Source organism: Tachypleus tridentatus, chromosome 8 (assembly GCF_004210375.1).
Source record: "Tachypleus tridentatus isolate NWPU-2018 chromosome 8, ASM421037v1, whole genome shotgun sequence".
In the NCBI taxonomy this organism is placed as follows: Eukaryota; Metazoa; Arthropoda; class Merostomata; order Xiphosura; family Limulidae; genus Tachypleus; species Tachypleus tridentatus.
In genome coordinates, this window is record NC_134832.1 from 72,635,886 (window position 1) to 72,647,130 (window position 11,245).

An 11,245-nucleotide genomic window follows, 5' to 3' on the forward strand; every position below is an offset into this window, starting at 1 on the left:
AGTTTTCTCAACTATATATGATTTTAAATATACGCATTTAAAGTGTTTAACATTTTTCTCCCATTACCCCTTTAATAATATCGTAGTTATACTAATGCTATGACCAAAATCTTGCTGTAGCTACGACAGTAGAAATCAGTATGAGTAGGCCTAACCGCTGCGAATGAATGTAGCTTGTTTATTGTTTTAACATTTTCGTTTGTGGAATATTCAGTATGCAGAATGATGTTGTGAGATTTTTTTTTTATATTTCCTAGAGTAATAGTGTTTTGAACGTCTTAAACCGGTCCAAAATTAAGAGCGCAAGGGATAAAGGGAAGGACATGTTAAATTAACCTTTCGCCTGCTAGCCTTGCTCACACTCTCAGTCGAGCCCATTACAATTACTAATAAAATTGTCTTCAAGTAAAAGCGAAACCGTACAGAACATGTCAGTGTTAAGTGTACAAATAAAATGGTAGATTGTTCAGTCTATTCCCTAAGGAAGTTTCAAAAAATTGGTTGTGTGTGCAGAATTTAAAAAAAATGTAGTGAGAAAGAAAGAGACCGGTCAGAATATTTTCCAACTAATCCAGAAATATCACAGATGGGCACACATGTAAAATATGATAAATACTGAAATATTGAAAGTTGGCCTGGTTGTTTCGGAATTTAATAGTGTTCATAACACACTTTGAAGCTATGTTTAAAGTATCCTCAAGGCGAGTTGAACAGTGCCACAAGTCACACTTCAGCTGACCAATGAAATAAGCGAAACGATTATTCATTACCTGGCTGTATTTATATTACCTTTTGATCATTTGATCACATTACTGTGAAACTTACATATTTTTATTCTCTAAATGGTTACTTTAAACTGTATACTTCTTTTAATGTTCACCTATGAACGTATAAATCTCAATCTAGATTGCAATGTTATAAAACATCTTATTCATTTGAAGTCAATTTATGAATTGAAAATATGGTTATTCTAAAAGTTGTGCTAATGACATCTATTCATTGATCACAGCTCTAGCATAGAAAAGAAACTAATCAGAAGAACAAGTCAAAATTTAAGCGCAAAAATTCTCTTCTTAACTTATATGCGAAGTAGTCTGTGTTACTCTTACTGTAATTCACTTTGTGATGTAGCTTTTATTTTATTTTCGTGTTACTTTTATGTGTTTTTTTTCTGATCTGAACTGTTTCCATTAATACAAGTGTTATTTTAACTCTTTGGTGTGATCCATATGGTCCGACATGGCCAGGTAGTTAAAGCACTCGAATCGTAATCCCACAGTTGCGGGTTCGAATACCCGCCACACCAAACATGCTAGCCCTTTCAGCCGTGGGGGCGTTATAATGTGACGGTCAACCCCACTATTTGTTGGTAAAAGAGTAGCCCGAGATTTGGCGGTGGATGGTGATAACTAGTCTTACACTGCTAAATTAGGGACGGCTAGCGCAGATAGCCCTCGAGTAACTTTGCGCGAAATTCAAAACAAACCCTCTAGTCTTAAATTGCTGAATTAGGGACGGCTTTGTATAGCTTTGTTCGAATATTTAAAATAAATAAACAAAATATTAAAAATTAATAAAACACTGAAAATTCACCTTCTAAAATTAGAATAAATACACATTTTATTTCAAGTTTAGATAATAGAATGATATTGAACAAACAACTAAATTGCCCTCAAAATGTCAGATTCTGTAAGATACATATACTTATTATGGGTAACAATTAGATAAACTTGTTATTTTACTACATGTTACTAGCGCAGATAGCCCTCGTGTAGCTTTGCGCGAAACTCAAAACAAACCAAACCAACCTGATCTATATAATTAACGTACGTTTCATCCAAAAGTTTTATTCGTATATATCAAAAAATAAATAAAATGCGGACACAAGAAAGTAGGATTTAAACTTGTTAATAAATCTTCAATCATTGTTTAAGTTTCAGAAATATATGTACTTTAGAGCATATATGAAGGAAATAGTAGAAATACAAATAATATATTAGTCAACGGTAAAAATTGTTGGATGTTTTGAAATGTTTTTGTTTTCCTTATTTATTTGGTTTTTAACTTAGTCAACAGATGGCACAGCAAACTAATGAGCGCATGCTCTAACTGTGAAGTACTTAACTGTACGAGGGTACAGTTTCTTTAAATAACTTTTAAAAAAAGATGTAATTATTGTGCTTCTAAACTATCGTAAGAAAATAAAATTTAAGTTGCCGTAAGAGCTCTTGTTCTGATCTAAGAATAATTCCCACAACTTGGAGCAATTTTCCCTACAAATGTATATAAGACTGTATGAGAAACTGTAGGTAATTTCTTGTGTGGGGGGTAGATTTGCGCCCTCATCTGAATTCGCAGCAAAGCTTGTTGGGATTTATTTACTTTTTATTGTCTTGCAGTTTATATGTTCATGAAATGGGTAAATTTTGCAGTCGGAGTAAGGTGGAATGCGAATTTTACGGTGTTGTAAGATTAAAGTATTCAATATATATTGTTTCATAACAAAAAATATTTGAAAGTTAATTGCTTCCGTGAGTGAATATTGAAGTTTCCAAATGAATTAAACGTACAGTATTTTAAGTCATTAATGTTTCGTAAAGGTAAGTGTAAGATTTACGTTTCTCTTTTACAGTAATTCTAGCACTGTTTGTAGTGTTACTTAAGTTACGGTGATAGGGTTACCTGGCGTTTGTCGTATTATCTAATTCTGAATTGTCCACGAATGTTTACTATCTAAACAACGAGGCCTGTTTCTGGAGCTCAGTTTCATTGTACAATGTTGGTAATGCCCTGTTTATCTCGTTCTGTATTAATGTTGTTGTTGTTTTTATAATGCTTCCAGCTGGTTTAAACGTTATTATTATCATCAGGAAAGTTAGTAACAATTTTGTAATATAAGATTACCAATTAAAATTTATGATAATTTTAACGTTACAGATTTAATATTAAACAGCATACTCAGTGACAGTGAAAATAATATTGCGATTCTTAGGTGATTTAACATTAAATCATATAATCGGCAAATTAAAATTGAGAGGCTTACGTTTATGATTTATAGTTATTCTTAAATTTTAATTTTAGGCCTATCGTCTTGAACTTGCTATGTCTAATACCGATTATCTTGTGCGTATAAAAGAAGAGCCAAGTACTTCGAGGTCATCTATATGTTTTGTGTGTGGTAAAGATGGAGTTAAGCAGAGTCTTTATTCTAAACCAAGACAACAAGGAATTGAACACCATCCCCCTCCTCAAGGAGCCAATCCAGTTGGACCTGATGGTATTGTGTCTGCTTGTTTGTTGTGTTATTCTTTTTTGGCTTAAAAGATTTGATAATGAACCATTTGCTGGTTTGGAACAAGACAAGCATGTAGAACAGGAGTTCCCAACCTTTTGGCACTCGCAACTTGAAAATGTAATTGATGAAATAAAATTAATGTTATCCCAAGCTACTTCTAACAAGGCTATGCGGCTCCCCTGCCAAGGCTTCACGACCCCCTGTGGGGTCGCGACCCACCAGTTGGGAACCCCTGATATAGAATATGCTGTAAACATTTTTGATCTTAGCTCAAAAACCCCACCTACAAATAGTTTGAAACTTGATCTTGCAGAACAGTTACCCAGTATTATGTCTAATGTGACAGACAGTGTAACTGCAATAAAGTAAAAGATCTGAAATAGAATATGGAATTATCTCGGAAGATAACAAAGCACTTGATCTCAGTGTCTTGGTTCGATCTTCCAGAAACTCTGAAGTCAGACTGTCAGCAGAAAATAGTAATGTTAATGTGCGTTTTGACTGTGGAGATTGTTGTTCTAAGGATAGTTTAATTGACATTTTTACTAAACCTATTTCAAATTGCCCATTTTTCCTAGCTAAGCACAGCATAGAGCACCCTTGGGTGCAAAACCAGTAGATTCATCAGGAAAAATTGAAGTATATAAAGTTTGTCACCAACACTTACTTCAACAGTGGGACTTGTATCAACGTTATAATGTTAATCATACTGAACAAAATCTTAAAGTAAAGGAAGCTACATTTTCTGGTAGTCGTGCTGTTTCACAGAAACCTGTTACTTCACGAGATTCCTCTAATTCTTCTATGGACCAGCAAGAATTTACTTGCTTTCTTTGTGGTTTTCGTAATATATAGGAAGAGATTCAAGTTGTATTCTCATGTCCAACCAATAACAAAGAACCATATTTTACATTTCTTAGGAAGATCAGACATGCTCTTGGTGCTTCTCCATTATCAAGTGATGGAGCAGCTCTTATTTGTTCCTGTTGTTACAGAAAGCTGTACTGTCAGTTTCAAGGCTATGAAAGGTCCAGAGTTCCAGAAGAGAAACGACTGTACAAGATTACGAGTGATGCTCCAGTTGAGTTGACTAGTGTTTTAAAACTTCATTTAACAGGAGCTTTTAAACCTGTTTCTATACCTTCTGTCCCAGGTTGCTATTTATGTGGAAAATCTATGCAAGCAGATAAACTAATATTTCTGAACACTAATCCTCAAAATGGAGCAATGTTTTTTTCATTTATTAAAGATTTGCCTAGACCAATTACAGCAAAACCTCTTGACTATGAAGGGAGAATTCTTGTGTGTGTCGAATGTCAAACTTGGATGAAAACCCAGTGGGAAACATTTGAAGCTGTTAGAATGCCAAATGAAAAAAGACAATATAAAATACCTTTTACAAAAACTGTAAAACTTGAAAGTTCATTAACATCATGTGGTTCACTTCATGATGCTTCACCACAGGTCTCTGTTCTACAACTTCAGATTTCTCACTAAGATAAGCATGCCTGCAATAGAAATGCAAACTCAACCCAAAATGAAGTGTTGCTAACTACAGTTAATCCTGTATTCACAACTCTCACACTACCACAGTTAACATACCAAGATGCAGGTTTTGGACCAAGTACTAGTTCTTTCATAAATAAGTCAAAATTCAAGTTAGAGGATGCAGCAACACCTGATAAAACTCAACTGAGCAGAAGAATTGCTGATCCTTTAGAAGGTGGTTTTACACTTTGCTGCAGTGTGTTTTGTGTGTGGAGAATATTCTTCAGCAACTCGAACCTATTCATTATGGGCACATCCAAACCAAGAAGAAACAGCTTTCTTCCCGTTTCTGTTCAAACATATGCCTCCTGATGGAAGTGAGCCTCTTAAAGAAGATAGCAGCTGTTTTGTGTGTACTTTTTGTTATCACTCGTTGACAGCTCAGTGGAATGCTTTTGAAACTTCACCTTATCCTGAAGATAGCAACCCCTGGCAACGTCAGTACGATACTTACCATTACGTGTGTTTTATATGTGGAATCACAACTTACAGGAAGTGCACACGCTCCATATCTGTGGAAGATTTCCCTTTTCTCATCGAGCATCCCAGACCAGTTGGTTCTCTAGCAATAAACAGAGGGGAAAGTGTTATCACCTGTCTGACATGCTTTGAGTCTTTAATGTTCCAGTGGAAAGACTTTGAACGCATGAAGGTCCCTGTTGAGCTTTGGAAGTATAATTGGATTGTTCTTCCTCTACCACCCGATGATGATATCTTCCAAGCTAATCAAGAGACAGTAAGTTTTTCTGTATTAGAGATTAGAATATAATGCAGATTTAAGTGTTTTTACCAGATTGAATTTGGTGTAGATGTGGATGACCATAGTTGAATAGTCTTTTGTTAATATTAGTAAGAATAGGTTAGTGGAATGTTGTTTGGTTCATTGATGATATCCAGCAGTCACTAAAGCAACAAAATCTTTTTTTTTTAGAAGCAAGGTTTAACTAGAAAAGGCTGGAATGAAGTAGAAATGTTTCTTCAACAGTGTTTGCCTGCTGATTTGAAGATAATCTTTTTGAACTATTATCATATGTCATCACAGTGCTTAACCTATGCCTGTAAGTTCAAAATATTGCCTATAACTTAACAGGCAAATATAGCTCATAAAAGTGATAAATCTAGCTAACTGAAATATCAAATTTTATGTTGATAATTAAGTTCCAATCAGAGAAAGTTACTGACTTTGAGCTAAACAAAAAGTTATTCTGGTAAGGATATAGCTTAAATGCTTAAAACAACCAAAACTAATTGCACATACCTGCTATTAAGCAAACCATTTCCAAATTTATTACTCTAACATAAAAAAAGTCATTTTTGCAGCATGATCTGCTGCTAGGCTTTCATAGCTTGAACCTATTACTATGTAAATTAAAGCTTATACCCACAGTCGTTTCATTCCATCTTTAAACAGATTACCATAACATCATTAAACCTATAATAATTTTAATTACATAAATCATGCTCTACATATATCTAATCCTCCTATGTCCTTGTGGAAACAAGTCCACAATTTAGAGTCTTTTTTTTTTTGATAGGTTTTTCCTCCCTTTTCTTAGAAGACCAAAGTTTTAAGTGAAGTGTCAACAGAGCTTTAACCCTTTTGCTGTTAAATTTATAACTACTGCTCATTTTGTTTGTTTTATGTCACTTCACAAGGACTTCTTGTATTACTCGGTGCCTAGGACACCAAATTTTACCATGATGGCTTTTTTTATTTTTTATATTGTGTATTCTGCTGCTGAAAATTAGATTTGTAGGAAGATGTGCAAATTCTTGGAAATTCAGAACTGCAGGTATTTGGCATGCACCAGTCAATGTAAAATGTGTATCAGATCAAAACTATATACATTTAATTCACAAATCATTAGTAATTCTCATGGAAACAAACATTTAAGTTAATGCAAAACAATTATTACTTTTAACTACAGTTTGATTTTAAACTCTAGGAAGGATATACAAGTTGATAAGAAATACAAAAGTTTTAAATTGTTAAATATGCACATTAATTGCCACTTTAGTTACATGGTAGAAATAAGGTAAACTTCTTTTATTAGTTTCTTAGGTTCATATGAAAAACTTGGATGCAAAATATGGTATAATTTATTCCCAACAACATATATCTGCCAACAGAATTATAATAATTGTACTTGCTGTTAAAATTACATTCTAGTTTTTTGTGGAATGCAGAATGAATGTGTAGATTTTTATTTTGGTCCTTGGGCAAGGTGTTTTGTTTTTTCTTCAAATTATAAACTCCTTCATTAAGGCATATCTCTAGAAATCATATCTGGCATTAGCACACAGGTAAGAAACTTATCTTTGGAAGAATAAAGCTAAATATTTTAGGGTGATTAAATTGTTTGTGTATATGTACAGTACTCTACAATTTGTAAATTATGTTTACATGCATACTACAATATAAGATAATATAAGAGTATGAATACATGGGCATTGTTATTATTACTGATTAAAATTTTTACAAGGATAGTATCTTTTATTTTTATTGTAATTATCCAGAACAAGTATCATTTATATATTGGAAACACCAAAAAGCAGTACATAATTGTGGTAATTTTCAAGAACTAACTTTTTTCCTCTTGTAATTATCAAAAAACCAGTACCTTTCTTTCTGTTTGAGATATCAAAAACTAGTGCATAACCTTCTGTTGGAACTGTCAAGATCCTTTCTTTCTTTTGGAGTTATTTGAAAGTGGTGAAATGCATTTTCTCACGAGTAAGCCAGATTAGAAACCCTCAGATCATATTAAAACTCTGATGTTCTATCTACAGAGCTATACGTACAGGAGTTTTTTAGCCCAAGCCGACAACTCTATACCTTACTTATTATACCATATTTAAATACTAATGTAAAGCTACTTTGTGTTCAATAATCATGATAAATTAATCACCACTCTACTTCCCTTTTCATGATATATCAAAAAAGGAAGATATCTTCATGTTTGGAGGTGACATTTGCAACATTTTAAATTACCAAGTATTTTTGTGTACAGATGTATAGATTTTAAATGCTCTAAGTAAGACTGCATGCTTGTGGGGATTGATTTGGTTGAGGGTGGTTATATTTCAAACACTAACCATCTTTATGGACACAACCTTTTTCTTTTTTTTCCTGTGTAAATTAATTTATTTCTATTAATGTTAAGCTGTACAGAAAAGTTTACAGTGGCATCCTGGTGACTATATAGTTGTTGCAATATATTATGTGGAGATGTTTTATTTCTTTAACATTCCTTCTTTAATACAAATTATAACTCAACACTTTTAATAAGCAGTCTTTGAAAAGTGCAGTTGGCTAGTGGAATGTCTCTTCTGCTGGTGGATTTCTCTAGCACTAGCTCAGCTAACCACTTCCTGGAAAAGTTAAAATAAACCCCTGCTTACAAGTTAAAATTTAAAGAAAACAGGAAAGAGTATAGTCAAGACAGATGTTTTTTGTTTTTGTTAAAAGACAATTGGTTTATGGAATGAGTTGCTATGAGTAGTAGTATTTGTTAGCACTTTACATATAAATACATATAATTTAAGAGCAACATATGACTTGTTTGGTCATCTAGGCCATCAGATCCACTAAACCAGTTGTTCCCAAACTTTTCAGCTTGTTACCCAACTTAACATGCCACATTAAGCATGTTGCCCCTTTGACAAAATGTTTTCAACATTGATATATATGGCTAAATTAAACTAGAGATATATTGCACTTTATTTATTTACAATTTATTTATATAATTTATTTACACTGAATTACACTTTTAATTGCTCGCATTGTGATCCACTCCTCCTTTGCAGGGAAATCACCATCATGAATGGCCTCATCAGGTACAGAAAAGGGATAAATGATCCACTGAAGACTGGCTGTTTTTAGGTCACTCTCTGGAAAGTAGTGCTGCATGCTTGTTTCAAGCCCCTTCAAATGGTCGCTCATCTCTTTGTTGATGGTCTGTAAAAGTGATCCAGTATCATAACTATTCTCCTCAACAAACTGGTCTAGGGTGGGAAACTGAGCGATCACTCCTTTCTCCAAGCGTCGAATCCAGAGTCTCAGTTTTCCCAGAAATGCAGTCACAGTGTGATGGGCATCAATGACAGTCGTGTTTTGGCCCTGGAGTTGCAGATTATCACTGTTCAGCTCCGCAACTATGTCAGCCAAGTAACACAGTCGAGCAAGCCACTCCTTATCAGTGAACTTGGTAGCAAAAGGAGATTCTTCTTGTTTCAGAAATTCCTTAAGAGCCGTTCGGAGCTCAATGACTCGACGTACAATCTTGCCTCGTGACAATCGGCGAACATCGGTGTGGTAGAGCAGAACTTGATACTGCTCTCCCATTTCCTTGCACAGCTCCCTGAATATGCGCAAATTCACATCCCTGGACTTGATGAAATTGACGATTTTCAACACATCTTCAAACACTAATATCAGATTACCAGGCAGGCTTTTTGATCCAAGAGAGTACCGATGAATGATGCAATGATCTACAGAAATTTCTGGATTCACAGCTTGTATGAGGCCCCGTAATCCACGATTACGACCCATCATCGACGGAGACCTAGATTAAAAAAGAAAAACTATTATAGATTGCGTCAGTTAGTCATTCTTACTTATCTTTTGCGTTATAATTATATGGTTTTAATTTAATTTAATTTATTTTGGTACTTTAGTATTTCAGTACGACAGGCACGATACTTTTTTGAGAATTATGTATAAAATATTAGCTACACTACAGCTACTTGTACAATAAATAAAACTATATGACTATATACCATGTAATTCATTGTATTTATACTAATCTAGACTTTATATAAACATCTCTCCCTACCTGTTGAACGTAATCCAATCCATTCGTGGTAAAGAAACTGTTGATGATATTGAAGATATCTTCTCCCTTCGTGGTTGTCAGCAGATTTTCGTATAATAGGAACTCTTCTTTGGTCTTGTCCTGGTGGACGTAACGAACGAACCCAAGGAGAACAGCACAACTGGCTACGTCACACGATTCATCAAATTGCAAGGAGAATTTGCTATATGAGCTTTCCTTGATCTCTGTTGTAACTTGGGACAGAATATCTGATGCCATGTCATCGATTCGTCGGCGGATTGTGTTGTTTGATGGAGATATGACACTCAGTTTCTTCGCTTGATCCTCCCCACATACCTTGCTTACCATCCCGTATGCACAAGGCATAATCAGATTCTCTGCAATGGTGTGGCATTTTTGTTGTCCGGCAACTTTATATGCAACAAAGTAAGATGCTTCGACCGCAGCTTGTAGCTTTTGGGGGCTTGAATTCCAGATGAACCGAACTATTCTTCAGTGCTACAGCCCGGCGCTGAAAATAAGCCTGATCCTCATTTTGAAGATTTGGATGGCACTTCTGGAGGTGAGCTGAGAGTTTTGATGGCTTGAGGCTTTCATTTGTCAACACTTTGTGACATACTACACATTGTGGCCGATCCTCTCCACCAGAAGGTAAATTCACAAAGCCATAGCGAAGAAAGGCGTCAGAGTAGGTGCGCTTTTAGACATTTTATTGTTTAATCTGCAGAAAAGAAAACTGCATAAAAAGTGTGAACAATGTGAACTTATTATTTATTTTTTCATGGCATTCTAGATAGCATTAAAAGAGCTTATTCAGCATAGGAATGATGTAATAGTAGGTAAATACTAACTATACTCCACAGGGCAGTACACATACATACCAGGTTTTGTCTACCTCGGCTGATGCTCACATGGAAACTGACAGTGTGAAATAGAGGCAACCTCAGGCAGTGAGTGACGCGTACCGGACACGTCGATGAGTCATCAGGGTTACTGAGTGACTTGTGTTCTGAAGCATACTTGTCAAAATACTTTTAGGTCACCACACACTTAGATACATATTTTTTTCTTTTCTACTACTGTATATTAGTTTTTGATGTTTATTATTATTTGGTTTAACTTTATTACATACTTAAAATAGGTTTAATTTACAACTTTACATACTAAGACTAAGTTAACATTAATCCTAATACCAGCTACCTCAATGTTTTCTTGATTTTCAGAATTTTAACTTTTTTCTGTCACCCCTCCATTACCCCCGATAAATTGTTAAATTACCCCCACGGGGTAATTTACCCCCAGTTAGGGAACCACTGGGGTAGGAAGTAGACGAAACATTGATGTACCGTAAACCTTAGCGACCTTTTTATCTTATTATTAGTATATATATATATGACACGTTTTCACTTAGGAATTCAATAGGATGGTTTTTCGGCGCATGAATTATTTGAAAACCTTGTCAGTCCTTTCTATTACTGTACTTAATATTAAATAAATGTACTGCAAAACTCTTAAAAAATAAATATTGTTAAACACTTGTATAAATCATCTTACTTTTACGGTGGTA

The 11,245-nt window shown here is 34.5% G+C and overlaps 2 protein-coding genes across 3 annotated transcripts; both read left to right on the top strand.

The window, feature by feature from the left end:
• Window positions 1–2,132: 2,132 nt before the first annotated feature.
• LOC143222660 (uncharacterized) lies at window positions 2,133–3,664 on the top strand. Its single transcript, XM_076449455.1, has 2 exons — window positions 2,133–2,600; window positions 3,082–3,664. The coding sequence occupies exon 2, from the start codon at window positions 3,185–3,187 to the stop codon at window positions 3,662–3,664; it is 480 nt and encodes a 159-aa protein (XP_076305570.1). The 5' UTR covers window positions 2,133–2,600; window positions 3,082–3,184.
• Window positions 3,665–5,144: 1,480 nt separating this feature from the next.
• LOC143222659 (uncharacterized) lies at window positions 5,145–10,371 on the top strand. 2 transcript variants are annotated; one of them, XM_076449453.1, is made up of 3 exons: window positions 5,145–5,579; window positions 5,775–5,901; window positions 8,651–10,371. In XM_076449453.1, the coding sequence occupies exons 1-3, from the start codon at window positions 5,145–5,147 to the stop codon at window positions 8,665–8,667; spliced, it is 579 nt and encodes a 192-aa protein (XP_076305568.1). In that variant the 3' UTR covers window positions 8,668–10,371. The 2 variants fall into 2 exon arrangements, with proteins under 2 accessions (XP_076305568.1, XP_076305569.1); XM_076449454.1 differs by lacking the exon at window positions 5,775–5,901.
• The last annotated feature ends 874 nt before the right edge of the window (window positions 10,372–11,245 follow it).